Source organism: Dama dama, chromosome 5 (assembly GCF_033118175.1).
Source record: "Dama dama isolate Ldn47 chromosome 5, ASM3311817v1, whole genome shotgun sequence".
In the NCBI taxonomy this organism is placed as follows: domain Eukaryota; kingdom Metazoa; phylum Chordata; class Mammalia; order Artiodactyla; family Cervidae; genus Dama; species Dama dama.
Genome location: NC_083685.1, coordinates 130,684,028 through 130,701,745, shown reverse-complemented (window position 1 = coordinate 130,701,745; position 17,718 = coordinate 130,684,028). Strand labels below are relative to the sequence as shown.

The 17,718-nt window shown below is 52.2% G+C and overlaps 2 protein-coding genes across 10 annotated transcripts in view; both read left to right on the top strand.

Annotated features, from left to right (window-relative positions):
- Nucleotides 1-684: 684 nt before the first annotated feature.
- AMZ2 (archaelysin family metallopeptidase 2) lies at nucleotides 685-9,228 on the top strand. Of its 3 annotated transcripts, XM_061145028.1 has the most exons (9): nucleotides 685-702; nucleotides 903-1,018; nucleotides 1,229-1,316; nucleotides 2,053-2,335; nucleotides 3,013-3,186; nucleotides 3,298-3,426; nucleotides 6,471-6,634; nucleotides 7,834-8,010; nucleotides 8,892-9,228. In XM_061145028.1, the coding sequence occupies exons 4-9, from the start codon at nucleotides 2,053-2,055 to the stop codon at nucleotides 9,045-9,047; spliced, it is 1,083 nt and encodes a 360-aa protein (XP_061001011.1). In that variant the 5' UTR covers nucleotides 685-702; nucleotides 903-1,018; nucleotides 1,229-1,316; the 3' UTR covers nucleotides 9,048-9,228. The 3 variants fall into 3 exon arrangements, with proteins under 3 accessions (XP_061001011.1, XP_061001010.1, XP_061001012.1); XM_061145027.1 differs by lacking the exon at nucleotides 685-702 and having other exon boundaries at nucleotides 793-1,018; XM_061145029.1 differs by lacking the exons at nucleotides 685-702; nucleotides 903-1,018; nucleotides 1,229-1,316 and having other exon boundaries at nucleotides 2,165-2,357.
- Nucleotides 9,229-11,751: 2,523 nt separating this feature from the next.
- Nucleotides 11,752-17,718, top strand: part of ARSG (arylsulfatase G) — a 100,865-nt gene continuing 94,898 nt past the window's right edge. For 3 of the 7 annotated variants that reach the window (XM_061145014.1, XM_061145013.1, XM_061145017.1), the window contains exon 1: nucleotides 11,754-12,002. The gene's annotated coding sequence lies outside the window, so the exon portion shown is untranslated. Of the gene's footprint in view, nucleotides 12,003-17,718 lie in introns of all 7 variants that reach the window. The other 4 variants (XM_061145011.1, XM_061145006.1, XM_061145015.1 and 1 more) reach the window with 3 other exon arrangements.

The window sequence follows — 17,718 nt, the reverse complement described above, 5'->3', positions numbered from 1 at the left end:
GAGGAGGCCGACAGGAGACCCCCACGTCGAAGGGGAAGGGCCGGGGAGGGGATGCGGCCAGGCCGTCTCCTGGGCAGCACTCGGCCTCGGCCAGAACAGCATCCGCGCGAAAGGGCAGCACCGGGCTGGGCCGGGGAGCGTGCCCAGGCCCTCGGGATCGGAGCTGCCCCTTTCGTTCTGCACTGAGAGGCCGCGGGCCTGAAGTCCCACCAAGGGGCGCGTCCGGGGAAAGAGAAACCCGGCCCGGGTCGCCGCCGCTCGTGACGCCGGGGGAGCCGCTCGCACCCACGGCCCGCCCGGCACGCAGACGAGCAGCTGACCCCGCGGCTCAGGCGTGGCCGGACAGCGGCGCCCCCGGACGGCAGCGCGGAAAGGGGAGCGCGGAGCGGATCTCGGCGACTCGTCGCCCCCTCGCCTCGCTCGCGGACGCAGCGGTCACTAGGACTCGGGCTCCGAGCCCGCCGTACGGCCTCGCGCGCAGGGGCGGGGCGACGGAGAGTGCGTGCTACGACATTGCGTGCGGGGAGCGCGGGGGCGTGGCAGCGCGCGAAGGGGCGGGGCGACGGAGCGTGCGTGCTACGGCGTGCGGAGCAGGGAGCGCGGGGGCGTGGCGGTGCGCGAAGGGGCGGGGCACGGCGCAGGGCGCGGTGCGCACGCGCCTGGGGACGCCGCCGGGGGCGGGAGGCGTTGACGCCCGGCTGGGTGAGGGTGTCGGGAGGGATCTGGGGCCGGGTCGCCTGCTGGTGGAGGAGGGGGACACTTGTGGTCGAGGGGCGGGGTAGGGTGTGAGAGGAACTGCCGCCGCGGCGGAAGCTGGTGCGCGGGGGCGTCTCGGGGGAGCCGGGCCCGGCTGGGCCTCGGATGCGACCTCCGATCCCTGACGCCGCCGTTTTCCCCATCAGGGTGGCGGCTCCCGCGCAGGCGCAGACGGGCCGGCCCGCTAAGGCGGGGCCGCGGCGGGAGCCGCCCCGCCGGTGAAGGTTGGGCCGACCGGACGGGACTCGGCCCCACAGCAGCGGTGAGGACCCTTCTCTGCTCCCAGTCGAGCCCTGCTGAGAGAGAGCTTCGTTCTGGAGGTGGCCCTGGACCCCGGAGTTCAGCTGTCAACGAGGACAGCCATTCGCTAAAAATCTGCCCCCCTCCCCATCATTAAACTGCAGAAAACCTGGTTAGGCAGCGCGGCGGGCTCCTCACGCTGACGTCCCGTTTCTCTTCTTCCCTCACCCAGACCCCTCGGGGAGCAGCTGTGAGCCCGTCACACGGAGGGATGACCTCTCTAGGCGGGGACGCCGCATGAGCGAAAGAGGCCTGTCAGTGTGAGTCTGGCTCCTTCGGTCCCCTGACGGCTTCCCTAGGGTGACACCACCTCAGTGGCCGAGATCCGTTATCAACCTGCAGCCAGGTTACAGAAACTCAGGACTTAACATGAGTTGCACTTCCCTTTGGTCGGAAACGTCTTTGAGACACGTGGGAAAGAATGTGTTTCATGTGGCTCTCATGAGTCAGCTCATAATATCATTATTACCCAAAGGTCAAGGAGATAGGGAATCGGGTCGTGTCTTAGGGTGACCACGAACGTTATAGTGGGAGCAGGTTCCCTAAGAGGTGGTGGAAGGAATCATATGATTGTCTTTCCACTCTTTCAGATACCCTCCCCAGGAAATTGACTTTTTTTTTTTTTTAGTTTGGCTGCCGTTGGGTTCTAGTTACATCACACAATATCTTCCTTGCGACCCCTGAGATCTTTCATTGCGCCTCATAGACTCTAGTTGTGGCTTACAGGCTTAGTTGCTCCGAGGCATGTGGGATCTTATGCCTGACTCGGTATGGAACCTGCATCGCCTGAGTTGCAAGTCAGATTCTTAACCACTGGACCACCAGGGAAGTCCCCCTAAGAAACTGATTAGAAGCGGTGGAAGCAGGCAGTTCTCTGGTGATGACGCCCAGGCACTAGCAATCAGTCATTCCGTTCCAGGGGGAAATAAATGATGTCTGTAAAGACCCCAGTTTGGATATGCATTTTCCATGTGACCACGTGTGTCCTTCTGGCAGATGCAAACAGTACGGCACTCTGAACACACCCTGAAGACGGCCCTCATCTCAAAGAACCCAGAGCTTGTGAAGCAGTATGAGCAGTTGGACCCCGGGGAGCAGCGCTTGCTAAATGAGGCCTTCCGGCCAGACAGCGATCTCTTTGGACCCATTACTTTGCATTCACCGTCAGACTGGATCATCTCCCATCCTGAGGCTCCCCAAGACTTTGAAGAGTTTTTCAGTGATCTTCACAGAAAGAGCCCTTCTCCAGGGAAGCAGACGATTTACATACAGTGCATTGGTGCGTCTTGCCAATACGCTGGGTTTGGTTTGGTTTTGTGATGGTGTTGTTGCCGTGGACAGTTTGCCTTGTCTTTCTCATTCAAGAGGGAAGTTTTTATAGTCATTTTTGATATTCGTTCCCACAGTGGAAGTTGGGCAACCAAACTGCCTTGAAAAAGAAGGTTTTGTTTTTTTCAAAAAATTTTATTTATATATGGGCTGTGCTGGCTCTTCATAGCTGCACATTGGCTTTCTCTAGCTGGGGCAAGCAGGGCCTACTCTAGTGGCGGTGCATGGGTTTCTCCTTGTGCCCTGTTGGAGAACATGGGCTCTAGGGCAGGCGAGCCTCGGTAGTTGCAGCACACGGGCTCAGCTATCTCTGCTCCTGAGCTACCGAGTATAGGCTCAGTAGTTGTGGTGCATGGGCTTAGTTGCTCCCAGGCCTGGGGGCTCTTCCCAGACCAGGGATCGAACCTGTGTCTCCTGCGTTGGCAGGCAGGTTCCTTACCATTGAGCCACCAGAGAGCCAGGTTTTCTGTCTTTCTAATCCGTGGTCACCTGAGTGAACGGTAAATATGTATTGAAAATTTAGAGTTGATTTGTTCCTAAGTCCACATTTCTAACTGTAGACTGAGGTAAAGACTGTTCTGATCATCTCAAAATCTCTCTTTAAATTTTCTTCTGTATCTGTCATAGGATTGCTGGGAAACACCAGAAGTATCAGTGAGGAATATTTGAAATGGCTCAAGGGCTACTGTGAAGCCTTCTTCTACGGGTTGACAGTCAAACTCCTAGAGCCGATTCCTGTCTCTGCAACCAGATGTTCCTTTAGAATCAATGATAGCACACGGAATCTTCAGATTCATGCAGGTGAGCTGGACAGCCTTACAACTTGAAATGAGTAAAATGTATAGGTATATGTACACACACACACACATAAATATATCTTAAACATAGTTTTTTTTTTTTTTTTTTTAATAGGGCAGATCCTGACGTTCTTAAAAAAGAAGAAACCCGAAGATGCCTTTTGTGTTGTGGGAATAACAATGATCGATCTTTACCCGAGAGACTCCTGGAATTTTGTCTTTGGACAGGCCTCTTTGACAGAGGGTATTCCTTTTTCACATTGTTGGTAGAAACTTGCTCAGCTTGAGACTCATTGTGAAAATTTTGAAAAAGGGAAAAAATTCCAACCAATTACAGTTTAGATGGTGAAGACCTTGCAGTATTTCTGGTGCCGCATCCCACCGTAGCAGAAAGGATGCTCTTGATAGGCCCCAATGATCTGGGTCCTTCCACCCACCTCCCCCCCCACCGCCCCCTGCCCAGCTCAGCCATTCACTGCCTGCACCACTTGGAGCTAATAATACCTGTTTCACTGTGTTGTTTTGAGATAATTTACATAAAACTGCTGATCCATAGAAAGTGTGTACTTGTGGCTGACACATATATAGACATTCAGTGCAACAGATGGCGAATATAGGTAGTTCAGTGACAGGGTGAATTAAATAAGGGTATTTGAACTGTCATTAATGGAAGCGGAAATTTTGCTAATTGTTTTTCAGCTCTTTCCGTAGTTGTCTTGCATAGATGAGGTCGCTGTGCACTGATTTATAAGTGTGTGCTGCATATCTTGTGTCTCAGAACAGACGTTTTGTTATTTATGGTCAGTTTCAGTTTTTGACCTGAAATAAGCTTAACTATAACTCATGGGGAATCCTGCATTTTAACACTGGGGAGGAAAAGGCTCTATAAGCCAAGTCATATTTTTGCCTATTGGGTTTTTTTTTTTTTTTGCCTTCTCTCCACTTCTCCCACTCTTCCATTTCTGCCTGCATCCCTCAGGATCTAAGACAGGTTCGAAGGGGAGAAGCCCACTGAGCTGAGGGGCATGGTTGCCCGCTGGAGTTCTGGGGGCGGGAGCAGGTAGCAGCGGTGGGGCTGTGCGGGCTCAGGTTCGCAGACAGGTTGTCATTCAGCCTGGAGTGCGTGAGCCTCAGGGTGACAGGGCGGGGAGCTCTCGCTGCCAAGGGCTTCCTGTCAGAGAGAGCCCCCTCTTCCCATTCATCGGATCTGGGGCCCAGGGTGCTGTGAGGCCTCTTTTTCTACCCCTCCTTCATTCTCGTTCTCCATGTGTAGTCTCTGTAGTCCTTTAGCCCCACACCCACGAAGCCACGGGCTTCCCAGGTGACACCAGCAGTAAAGAATCCCCCTGCCAGCGCAGGAGATGCAGCTTAGATCTGGGTCGGGAAGATCCCCTGGAGGAGGAAATGGCAACCCACTCCAGTTTTCGTGCCTGAACGAGCCCATGGACAGAGGAGCCTGGCGGGCTGCAGTCTGCGGGGTTGCAAAGAGCTGGACACAGCTGAGCGACTGAGCAGAGCGAGTGCACACCCATACCCGCCCGCCCGCCCGCCCACCGCGACCTGTTAGCGCGCCCCCTGAGAGGCTCAGGTCCGTGCTGTCCTGCTGATTTTTTTTTTTACGAGCCTTCTATCAGAAAAAAAGTGAAGCAAAAAGTTGTACGAAACAAATCTTTTATTATTAACCTGAGAGAACCAGAACCATTAAAAAATTTTAAACACTATCTAGATTTTGTTAACCAGTCTATCTTATGCATTCGAGGAGGTCAGGAAGCATTCTCCCCAAGTGTTTCTGCTTAATTCCTTTTTTTTCCCCAATAAGTTTCTTAAATTTTGCATGACGTGAGAGAAGACGTAATGAGGGAGCAGGGCGGGTGTGCCCTGCAGTGAGGGGGTCTCCTTACTGCAGGTGACTTTGTTCTCGGCAGGTTTATAAAGATTGGTATTTTAAAATTGAGAAATATTTAATTACTAAAGGAAATAATGTATTTGTAGGATTATTAGAAGAAAAAAAATTTCTTGCTCAAGGTATTATGGGCTTCCCTGGTGGCTCAGTTGGTCAAGAATCTGCCTGTAATGCAGGAGACCTGGGTTCGATCCTTAGGTTGGGAAGATCCCCTGGAGAAGGAGCGGCTGCCCACTCCAGTATTCTGGCCTAGAGAATTCCATGGACTGTCCATGGGGTCACAAAGAGTTGGACAGGACTGAGCGACTTTCACTTTCAAAGGTGTTGTAGTGAATTGTGCCCACCTTTGTTTGGTCAAAGGAAGTCACTTGAGAGTGAGTAGGTTTAGTAGGTTTAGCAGGTCAAGTAAGTTTTTTCTTAACTTCTAGAATGCCCTCTTCCCTATATTTCAGATATGGAGGTGGGGTGAGATGCATTCTTTTTGAATCAAATTTAGGTTTGACAAACTTACTATGAATTCATTTCCTTATCAAAAAAGTTCCTTATTGCTTTCAAACTAGCAACTAAAAGAGAAGCCTACGTGAAAGAGGCCGTGTAGCCAGCTGGGCTGTAAACAGCCGGCCCTGTAGCGTGAGCTGCGTGTGTCTGTCCCCGTGTACAGAGACGGCTGAGACTAGCTGAAGTGTCACAGGAAGTCAGTTACAGGCATGTTTGTTCTTGTCACTGGCGCCAGCCGTGGAGAGAGCTGTGCTGTTTACAGATGGGAGGACGGGGAGCTTCTTCAGTCTGAAAGCGGGGTCCAAGCATGGTCTCCAAGGTGTTGGGGAGCAGCAGCGGGCAGAGGGAAGAGAGGACAGGTGCCTTAGGGAGGGGCCTGCCTGGAGACCCATTGCCCGCAGTCTTCCAGAGAGCGCGTGAGCGCCCGTGGTCCTGACACCCGCTGCTCCTTTGGGTACTTGGTTGGGCCGATTAAGAAAATGGGTGGTGTTTTTTTGGCTACCCCACGAGGCTTGCAGGATCTTAGTTCCTCAAGCAGGGATTGAACCCAGGTCCTTAGCAGTGAAAGTGCAGAGTCTAAACCACTGACTGCCAAGGAATTCCTGAGAAAATAACTTATTTTATGGGGAAAAAGAAAACAAACTCTCTGGAACTTTCTTTTTCTGAAGAATTTGACCTCAAGACCTCTGAGTTGTACAGAGCAGAGCAGGTCGGACGGCAGAGGGCTGAGGAATCTGGGCCAGAAGTCCCCTTGGCGGGCAGACCTCCCCGAGCCTGGGGGCTGCGTGCCTGCCCCGGCCAGGTGCCCACGCGGGCTCTTAGCTGGTAGCTCCCCCAGAGGAGGGAACCTTCCTCTCGCCCTGGGCCGACCTGTCGTTTTCCCCCAGGCGTGGGCATCTTCAGCTTTGCCAGGTACGGCACGGACTTCTACAGCTCCCACTACAGAGGCCGAGTGAAGAGGCTGGAGAGGAAGTCTTCGAGTGACTACTCGGTGTTCGACGACTATCACCTTCCCGAGGTCTCCAGTGCGCTGCTGCTCCGCTCGTGCAAGGTGGGTGCTTCAAGCGATGCGTCAGCAGTGGCTTTTAAGGGATCGGAGCCCTTTGACGTTATATGCCCCCAGTCCTAAAGGTCACCTTGTCAGTGACTTGGTGTCGTGTATACACTTTTGGTGGATATCGCTTGACTGAAGTTATCAATAAAAACAATTTAAATGGGGACACTCTCATAGTGACATGTACAGAATCGGCCTGTTTTATGTCCTATAACACACAGCCGTACCTGTACCTACCTCATTACTGTTACCTTAATTCCAGAATTCATGGTCATCAAGTCAGGCTGCCCCACCACTAGCCCCCCAAGCCTGCAGGACCCCTGCACCCTGGTTTCCCTTCCTGGAGAACAGGCCTCCCCTTGGGCCTCCGCCGGCTCCCTCCCCTAGACTTCCCTCCCCTGGGGCTCCGGGTCACCTCCTGCAGCTGATGGTCCTGCTGCTTGTTCCTGAAGCCTTCCCCGCCCCGCTCTGGAAAGCCTGTCTCCTCGTGTCTGTCCTCTTCGTGGACAGAGACATGGGCTTCTCCACGTTCACCAGGGCTGTGTGTTGGGGTCAAGAACAACACCTGATGAACTATGGTTTCTAAGTACAACTGACCCTTAAGCAGCATGGCTTTTAGCCTCTCGGGCCCACTCACACAGGTGTCTCTCTGACTCCATAAGTACCGCCACCCCGCGTGGCCCGGGGAACCATGGGTGCAGAAGGCTGGCTGTAAAGCTGGAGCAGAGTCTAGACTGTGCGGGGCGAGGGGTGGGGGCTCAGCTGTGCCTTCCCTGCCTTGACCACTTGTCATGCAGATCGAGCCCCTCCTCTCCCCTGCTGCCCCGGCATCTGGGGGAAGGGCCAGAACTGAATTTCAGCAGGTCCCTGTCTAGATCCGTGGTCTCCACCAGGGTGAGTTTGCCACCCTGGGCATGTTGGACAAGCCTGCAGACTTCTGGTTGTCACAGCTGGGGAGGGGTGCTGCTGGCATCCAGGGGGTAGCGGCACCCCCCGACCCCCGGCCCCGCCAAGGAGTGACCCATGGTGTCCGCGGGGGGAGGTGCACAGAGAGGAGGGCAGGAGACACGGGCAGGTGAGGGCCCAGTGAGCAGGCCCTGGCGACCAGCAGAGGGGAGCAGGTTCCTGTGGGTCTGCTCCTGGACGAGCTGCCTTGCTGCCGCTGACACGGGCGCCTCCGTGTGGCTGTCTTGCAGACTCTGACCCACGAGATCGGACACATCTTTGGCCTCCGGCACTGCCAGTGGCTGGCCTGCCTGATGCAAGGCTCCAACCACCTGGAGGAAGCCGACCGGCGCCCGCTGGACCTCTGCCCCATCTGCTTACGCAAGCTGCAGAGCGCTGTGGGCTTCCGGCTCAGAGACCGGTGCAAAGTAAGTGGGGAAGTGGTTACTTAAGGAGCAAGCCACCATTTCTATTAGGCCTTTCTCTGGAGGTGATTTATCAGAGGAAGTTAGTGCAGAGGTAAGCAGGATGCTGTGGTTTAAAAAAAATGCAAAGAAATATCAACAGCTTTGACTTGCCTTATGCTTAGACCCCACTGAGACTTGGTGACGAGGTTTCTGCATTTGCTGTTTGTTTAGGGCCAGAGAGCTTCTTGCCTTTGCAGAACAGAGTAAAATACTGAAGAGCAAAATTCATGTTTAAAAACTAGAACTAAAAAAAAAACTAAAACTATGTGGAGGTGGTTTATCTTTCCAAATGTGGGGCAGGAGTGTGATATTCATTAGGAGGAAGGGATGGTGTTGAGGAGGAAAGAATGTCCCTACGTCCACAGGTGCCCAGCATGTCAGTGTACGCCGCGTACCTGCGTGGGTATGACCACCCACATTTGTGACTGCAGTCCCTGTCTGCACGTGTGTCTTCACGTGTGCATGCCTGCCAGCCCAGTGTGCACACTTCAGGTGTGTACACGTCCCCATGCACACACTGCAGTGCCTCGTGGAACCCTTGGCAAGCTGAGAAAACAAAATAATCATTCTCCCACCTTCAAAAACCCATGTCATCCCTTCTCTCCTCTCCTTTCCTCTCCCATGTGTCCTGTGACTGTCCCGTGTGCTCACGGTGGGCGTGGTTCTGGTGCACACCCTTGACGAGCGTGGTCTCTCCTTCACGGCCGTCTCTATGAGGTGGAGCATCTTCGTGGGGGACATCAGTCACCCACGCAGATCCCATGATTTGGGAGATCCTGTTTTTCTCGTGCCTGAGTCTCTTCTGCTGTGATTTGTTCAAAGATGTGTCTCTGATTTTCCAGGCGCTGGTCAGGTGGATTGATGCCGAGTCCACCGACACTCCTAGAGTTACTCCACAACACAGTCGTGAGGAGCTGGTAACTTTGCCAAAACCTGTGGAAGCCTTTAAAGAGTGGAAGGAGTGGATCACAAGATGCCTGGCTGTTCTCCAGAAATAAGGACCTTCAGTAGGAGTAATTCAAATAAACACGTGCACATCATGCTTTCGTTTGGCGGGAGTACTTCATTGGAATAAGCTGATTCTGTGTTGTGTCTGGGCAGTGGAGTGGAGGTTTTTTTTTAACAGCACCTGAACTTTGAACCGTGGCTCATTTAGAATAAAAACTCAAAACTCTCTTCTCTCTTAGCCTGGTCTGTGGCAGCAAGCGCGTCATTTCCATTCCTCAAATGTGTTTATATCTCATGAGAGGTTAGGACCAGGAGAAGTTAGTAAGTAAACAGATCCTGTGAAAATAGCCATCTCTGACCTAAGAAAGGGTTTCCAAGGAACATCATTTCTGGGGGTTGATTTCTGGCGCAGTTTTTAGAAAGAGGTGCCCCCGTCTGCTGACCCTGCCACATCCTCCATTCACATGCCTTCTGCTTTTCTGCAAACTCTTCCAGCCTTGGGCCCACTATGCCTCTTTTTTTCCTTTGCTGATCGTTAGCTGATCCCTGAAAGAAGCAACAGCTCACTTCAGTTTTTAGCAGCTCGACATGGGAGCTCCTCCTGGGGAGTATTTCCAGGCGGCATTGACGGTGCCCATCCTGCCCCGCTGTTGGTGCTTGTGGGGACGCCGCTGTTCTCAGCTTTCACAGAGGGAGTCCTTTGCCAGGGGTCTTGCAGATAACATGTCACGATTGTCAGCCAGTCCGAGCTCATACTGCTCGCTGGCACGACAGGCCAGCAAATCGAGAGATGAGTTTTGGGGGCAAGCAATAGTGACTCTTCAGAAAGCCAGCAGACCGAGAAGATGGTGGACTCGTGCCCAGCAGAGTTAGAACTCAGGCGGCTTTTGTACTAAAAGGGAAGGGGGTGTGGGGGGTTGTTGCACCTTCTTGGTGTCTGCATCCTTTGCTCTGGGAGCTGTCCACTTAAGTCACATCACCACCTTCTTACAAACCTCCAACACGACGGATGTTACTTTCTGTTCTGCAGCTTTTCCTCTGTATATGAACAGAAAAGTGTTACCCCTTTAAAGGTCAGAGCCTTGAAAACGCTCTGCTGTGTATTTCAGGCCACAAGCGGTTTTTTCTGAACGCACTTGGGGGCACGTGGGATCTTCGCTCCCCCACCGGGGCTGGAGCCTGCGCCCCCTGCAGGGGAAGTGCGGTCTTAACCACGGGACTGCTGAGAGGTCCCCGGCATTCTTGGCAGCAACGGCAACAGAGCACAGAGGTTAAAGGAAAGGAAACTGTTCCAACATGGACTCACATTTGCTCTTCCCTTTTACACAGTGGTGCTTGTGGTTGTGAGTGTTGCATTCTTCTTAAAGCCTAGAGCAGGTGCTGGGTTTATTCCTGCAGTAATCTCCCATTCCTTTGCGCTGATGTTTACATGAGTGAGGGGCAGCGTGCGGCCGGTTACCTGTGCCTCTGCCAGAGATGCTCACATCAGGCTGGGAACACGGGCTGGATGTCCAGGTGGGGAACAGGTTAAAAATTTAAGACCGGACAGACTGCTGGATCCGGGAAATCTAGATGCTAGAGCAAATCACGTGACCGCATGCCGGCAGACAGGAGTTCCCACTTCTCGTTTAACCTGGAGGGTGAAACTAAAGGTAATCTTTATTTTCCACCGTTTTCGCCTGAATCCTAGCACTGTTATTATTTACGCAGCATGATTTAAAGCACATTTTAGAACCAAATCAATGGCTTCGCCTCCAGTCTCCTGCTCGGTGAACCTCTAGTCATTTAGAAATCGGTGGTTTGTCATTAGAACTAATTGGAGGGCAGAGACCAGGTCTTCTCAGAAACACTGCAAAGGGGACCCATGCAGCGTGGACTCTGACGGATCTGCTGTGGGTTTTATTTCCGCCCGGAGGTACACGCTTTAGGTCTTCTCCATTCCCTTCAGTTTCCTTTCATTGCCCTGCAGGGCGAGCACAGTGTTCGTCCCGTAGGTCAGCTTCAGTTGCAAACCTAAAAGAACTCAGATTCCACGAACTGTGCACGGGGGCGGGGTTCCAGCTGTTCGGTGAAGACAGAAGTCTGTCCGCACAGACTGCGCCGCGAGACCAGCAACCAGGTCTGTTACACCGGCCCCTCCCGTCGCAAGCGGCAGCTTTGGCGTCTACTCTGCGATCCTCACTTGGGTGTTATTTGTCACCAATGACTGCATTGCATTTACTTTTGGAACACTTCTTAGGGTTAAGTTAAACAATATAATTTGTTTCTTGCAATTAAAGTTAAAACACTATGGATAAGTGTCTGTAGTTTTTAAAAATGATTCTCATTTAATGACAAAAACCTATGCAGTTTTTGCTCTGCAAACGCTGAACCAACAAGGTATTTGAGAAGAAAGAGTAATTTTCCACCGTGTGAACACCATTCTAGAAAACTGAGTCCGAAGCGTGCCCGGCGGCGCGCAGGGACTTAGCAGGGTCCCTCGGGTCACGGGAAGGGTCGGGGTTCAAGTTCAGGCCGCGGGGACTCTACGCGGAGGCCGAGCGCCGTCCGGACCCCGGGCGCGCCCCAGAAATGCCCGCGCCGCCCCCCGCGGCCCTCCCCTCCCCCGCCCCCCGCAGGAAGCGCCCGGCAGCTTCCGCCCAGGGCGCCCGGCCCGGCCCGCACCGGCCCGCACCGGACTGCACCGGACCGGCGGGCGCGGCGGGCGTCGCCGCGGCGGGACCGGACCGACCCAGCGGAACGGAGCGCAGCCGCGCGGGGGCGCGGGGCGCGCGCGGAGCCGGGAGTGCGTCCGTGCGGGCCCGGCCGGGCGAGGCCAGGCCTCTGCGCGTCAACCCTGCCCACTCCTCGGTGCCCGTGGGTCCTCAGAGCGGCTCCGGGCCCTGCGCCGTTCCTGGGAGCCCGTGAGCGCGTGCGGACAGAGGCGGTGACATTCACGTGATGGTGTAGCTCCGGCCTCCCCTTCGCCCGTGTTATCAACAGGTGACCCGCGCGGGCTCCCTGAGGTATGTTACATTCCGTGTGGGGGCGGGGGGCGGGGCGCCGGGGGAGGGGCGAACTAAGACGGGTCTCTTGGCAGGTTTCTGTTTTATATATGGTGGTGCTTGTCATCGCGGTACTGTGCGCTGCTCTCTGGGACAGATTCTCTGCTACCGGCGAGTCTGGACCTTCAACCCCATCGCTCCTGCTGCGCCGCCCCCAGCCCTGATAACCACCGTTCTGTTCCGTTTTTAGCAGCTCTGCTCTTTTCGGTCCCAGACGTATGTGATGGCCCACAGTGTTTGTCTTTCTCCGTCTGACTTATGTCACTTTACATTATATTCTCAGACTAGGTCTTCAAATTCCGTCTATATTTTGCTGGGACGCTGCGTCTGAGTTCCCAGTGGCCGCATGTCAAGCGGCGGGCGGGTCCGATGGCTCCTGGCTGCCGTGTTGGACAGTCCGGTGCTGTTATGACCCGTTTCCAGTCTGCGTGGGAACGTGTCCCTTTGAAGTTGAATTAATAGGAGAGTGAGGCTTTTGGAAGGAAAAGGTTGCGGGGTCTTCAGTGTATGCAGACAGTGTTCATATCGGCTGAGCTGGGGGTCCCTGTGAAGGCTTCTGGATTCCCCATGAATGTGCTTTGGGGACCTGGTGTGATTCCCTGGAACGGATGGTGTTTTTTTTTTTTAAACTCTCTCTTTACGTTGCCAAGGGCCTGGTGCATCCTTTTCACTTTTGGAAAGCGAAGTTGCGAACTGTGAATAACGTGGTTCAAGCTCAGGCTTGTGTGAACTTGTGTGTAGTTACACCAACAGCAGAGATGACCCCAGATCTCCCTCACTTCCAAGTTAAGCTTTGCCTTCACTATGCTGCATGACCTCATAAGGACAGCACCAGAAGCAGGAGACCTAACTGATTTTTTTCAGATTGTTTATAGAAGAGGTTGTAAGATTAAACTTTCTTTCAACCTCTTTTCAAGTGGGACCCTCTGGGGCTGCTCAAAGTCAGAAATCCCAGTGCCTTGCTTTAACACCAAAGAGAAAGACACAATACAGTTGAGCCACAGAGGGAAGGACGCGTCCTTGAGGGAATTCCCTGGCGGTCCTCGGTTAGGACTCCAGTCTTTCACTGCGGAGGGCCGGGGTTCAGTCCCTGGTGTGGAAACTAGGATCCTGCAAGCTGCCTGATGTGGCGGGAAAAAAAAAAAAAGCGATAGAGACATCATGAAAAAAAAAGTCTACCGGAAAACAGCTTATGCTGTGTTACGTCACTTCAGCTGTGTCTGACTCTTTGCGACACCAGGGAGTGTAGCCCACCAGGCTCCTCTGTCCATGGGATTGATTCTCCAGGCAAGAATACTGGAGTGGGTTGCCATGCCCTCTTCTAGGGGATCTTCTTGACCCAGGGATGGAACCCATGTCTCTTAATGTCTTCTGCACTGGCAGGCGGGTTCTTTACCACTAGCACCACCTGGGAAGCCCCAGGAAAACGGCTTAAGTCCAGCAGGCTACAGTCCATAGGATTGCAGAGACAGACACAGCTGCAGTGACTGAGCATATATGTATGCATGTATATAGAGTAAATTCTGCACCAGCAATATGTTTACATTCACAGCCCTCCAAGCATCAGTCTTTCTATCTGCAGGATGATTGGTTCCAGAACTGACCCCACCCCCCGAGCCCGACAATACCAAAATCCATGGATGTTCACATCCCTTCTGTGCAATGGTGTAGTATTTGTGTGTTTCCTATGCACATGCTCCAGGACACTTTAATCACCCTTAGATTACTTCTAATACCTAATACAGTATAAATAGTTGTAAATAAAGTGTAAATGCTATTTAAATATTTGCCAGGTGTGCAGGAAATTCAAGTTTTGCTTTTTGGAACTTTCTGGAGTGTTTTCAAGCTGGTTTTAGAAAAGGCAGAGGAAACAGAGTTCAAATTGCCAATATCCGCTGGATCATCAAAAAATCAAGAGAGTTCCAGAAAAACATCTATTTCTGCTATGGCTATGCCAAAACCTTTGACAGTGTGGATCGCAATAAACTGTAAAATTCTTCAAGAGATGGGAATATCAGACCACCTGACCTGCCTCTTGAGAAATCTGCATGCAGGTCAGGAAGCAACAGTTAGAACTGGACATGGAACAACAGACTGGTTCCGAATAGGAAAAGGAGTATGTCAAGTCTGTATATTGTCACCCTGCTTATTTAACTTATATGCGGAGTACATCATGAGAAACGCTGGGCTGGAGGAAGCACAGGCTGGAATCAAGATTGCCGGGAGAACCTCAGATATGCAGATGACACCACCCTTATGGCAGAAAGTTAAGAAGAACTAAAGAGAGTCTTGAGGAAAGTGAAGGAGGAGAGTGAAAAAGTTGGCTTAAAAGCTCAACATTCAGAAAACTAAGATCATGGCATCTGGTCCCATCACTTCATGGCAAATAGATGGGGAAACAGTGGAAACAGTGGCTGACTTTATTTTTCTGGGCTCCAAGATCACTGCGGATGGTGATTGCAGCCATGAAATTAAAAGACGCTTACTTCTTGGAAGGAAAGTTATGACCAACCTAGACAGCATATTAAAAAGCAGAAATATTACTTTGCCAACAAAGGTCTGTCTAGTCAAGGCTATGGTTTTTTCCAGTGGTCATGTATGGATGTGAGAGTTGGACTATAAAGAAAGCTGAGTGCTGAAGAATTTATGCTTTTTTTTTTTTTAACATTGATTCTTTCGAACTGTGATATTGGAGAAGATTCTTGAGAGTCCCTTGGACTGCAAGGAGATCCAACCAGTCCATCCTAAAGGATCCTGATCAGTCCTGGGTGTTCATTGGAAGGACTGATGCTGAAGCTGAAACTCCAGTACTTCGGCCACCTGATGCAAAGAGCTGACTCATTTGAAAAGACCCTGATGCTGGGAAAGACTGAAGGCAGGAGGAGAAGGGGACGACAGAGGATGAGATGGCTGGATGGCATCACTGACTCGATGTACATGGGTTTGGGTGAACTCCGGGAGTTGGTGATGGACAGGGAGGCCTGGCGTGCTGCGATTCATGGGGTCACAAAGAGTCGGACACGACTGAGCGACTGAACTGAACTGAACTGAAATATTTTGCCGTTTGGTTGGTTAGTTGGCTCCTCAGCTGTGGAACCAGCATACACAGAAGACTGCTGCCTGCCCTAGTGGTGCTTTCTTTCAGTTTGTTTAGTCTCCGGTGGACTTATATTTTCTTCCTCAGAGTAGACCTGCCCATAGTAGGGCATTACCAGGAGCCCTTTGAGGCTCATCTTTGAAAAAGTCAATGAAAACTGAGAAACCCACTAAATAATCTTTTCAGCTGTATTTTTTGAGCATCACCTGCTATGTGCCAGAGCCTCCTCAAAGCCTTGGGAGTATATCAGTGAGTAAAACCACTGCTACCTTGATTGGGCTTCCCTGATGGCTCAGTTTGGTAAAGAATCCACCTGCAATGCAGGAGACCTTGGTTCAATTCCTGGGTCAGGAAGATCCACTGGAGAAGGGAGAGGCTACCTTACTCCAGTATTCTGGCCTAGAGAATTCCATGGACTGTATAGCCCGTCGGGTCGCAAAGAGTCGGACACGACTGAGCAACTTTCACTGTCGCCTTGATTGGGGGTGGGGTGGGAGAGAGGCTGGGGGGTGTGTGTACATATGGCTGCTTCACATCATCATACAGCAGAAGCGAACGGCACTGTAAAGCAACCATCCTCCGATGTAAAAGGTGGCATCTCCCTTAATGACAAAGAACGAGTAGACAAATGCTGATGTAAGATCGGAGGGGTAGAACTAGTGCTGTGTCTGCTGGTGCTCGGTCGTGCCTCCTCGGGGGGTGACGTCTGGGCAGGGGCGGGGGACGGATGGGAGGCGCGGGTCGTGCACACGTCAGGGACGGGCGGACCAGGCCGAGGGAACCACACTCGCTGAGGCCCGAGGCCTGAGATTTCAAGGAGCAATAGCAAAGCCAGCGCAGCCAGCGTGGCAGAACCGAGGCAGCAGATTGTAGCCCCAGGCAGGGCATGGGGAGCCCAGTTAAGGATTTGTAGGTTGTGAATGGGATCGGGTATGACTTGTGCGTTCAAAGGATTGTTGCAAGGCCTCTCTTCGGAAAAGGGAGGCCAGGGCGGTCAGGGGTGGAAGTGGGCACGCCAGCTAGAAGGTGACCAGTCCTCCGGCTCGGATCACACTGATGGTGGGCTGCTGGCGGACTTGGCAGAGACGGTCTGGCTATGGGTGTAGTTAGAAAGCAGAGTCAGTAGGATCTGTGGAGGAAGGAGCAGGTCTGGGGAGGGGCACCAGGGGCTCTGCTGAGGGCAGGTTAAGCGGGCTGTGGCACGGTCCGGAGGTCAGCGCGGGAGTCAGGGCTGGGGAGAGAGGCCCTGGGATTTCTCTGGCAGTCCAGGGGTTAAGACGCCGTGCTTCCAGGGCAGGGGCCAGGGTTCCGTCCCAGGTCAGGGAACTAAGAGCCCACGTGGCTGCACCGTGGTCAAGGAATAAAAATAAACGATTATTATTATTATTTTTTTAAAGGGAGCCCCCGTGTAGAGACAGGAACGTTTGGGTCAGATTCTAGGGGGTAAGCTGCTAGTCTCGTTAGTGTGTTAGTCGTCTTGAGTTGCTGGAAAGGTGGATAAATAATAATATAAATTCGTGGCCACAATTTGTATGTTTCCCAGTAATCTCAGGTGAGCTGTATTTCATTTCAAGCTTTTCACTTTATACTGGAGTAGCCAATGAACAGTGCTGGGGTAGCTTCAGGCGGACAGCACAGGGACCCAGCCACACGTATACATGGGCCTGTTCAGGTGAGCTGCATTTTAAAGCCTTTACAGATAGCGTTCTGGGGGTCGGTTTTCCTATTCTGTTTCCCCTCGAGGAGATCCGCAGTCACTGTGGTCACTGTGATTTGGCTGTGAGACTTCTTACATGAAAACTGAAATTTTCTAAGTTCCTGACCTTGACACTTCTTGTTTTGCACCATCAGGCAGTCATGACAGACCCTGAACACCAGAGGGAGCCAGTTTCCTTATTTATGCAACTGTGCCGTCCACCTGTTGGACTGGGCTCCTATTAAAGATAAATCTGGAAACCGGGACGAGTTCTTTTTTCCCAACGCGATGTATGCTCGTGGGAGTGACCATTTAGCATGTTCAGTCTGTAGGTAGGGAAGATCCCCTGGAGAAGGAAATGCACCCCACCCCATTATTTTTGCCTGGAGAATCCAATGGACAGAGGAGCCTGGTGGGCTACAATCCATGGAGTCGCAGAGTCGGACACAGCTGAGCGTTAGCATATACCATGTTGGAATTGTCTTTATATTGGTGGTTTTATTTAATGCTCATAACCTTTTAGAATTTTAAGGGCAACGCCTTCTAAACTAGGCATACTCATGAGCCCCGTATCTGACACGACTTCTGACATGACTTAGAGCCTGAACAGAACATATCTGGGAGCTTTTAAAAATAAGGATTCATGATCATTTCTGATTTAGAATATTTGAGAAGGAGTACAGAAGTCTAGGTGTAATAAATACTTCTAGGTGGCTTGAATGGATGACTGGATAATGAGAACTTCGAGTTAGAATCCATTTTCTATTTTATCACCAGGTATTAAGCTAAAGGAAAGGGAGATAAATGCACAAAAGCTGGGAATTCCCTGGTGGTTTTTAAAAAAGCATAAATGTTATATTTACATATTATTGGAGTAGAAAATT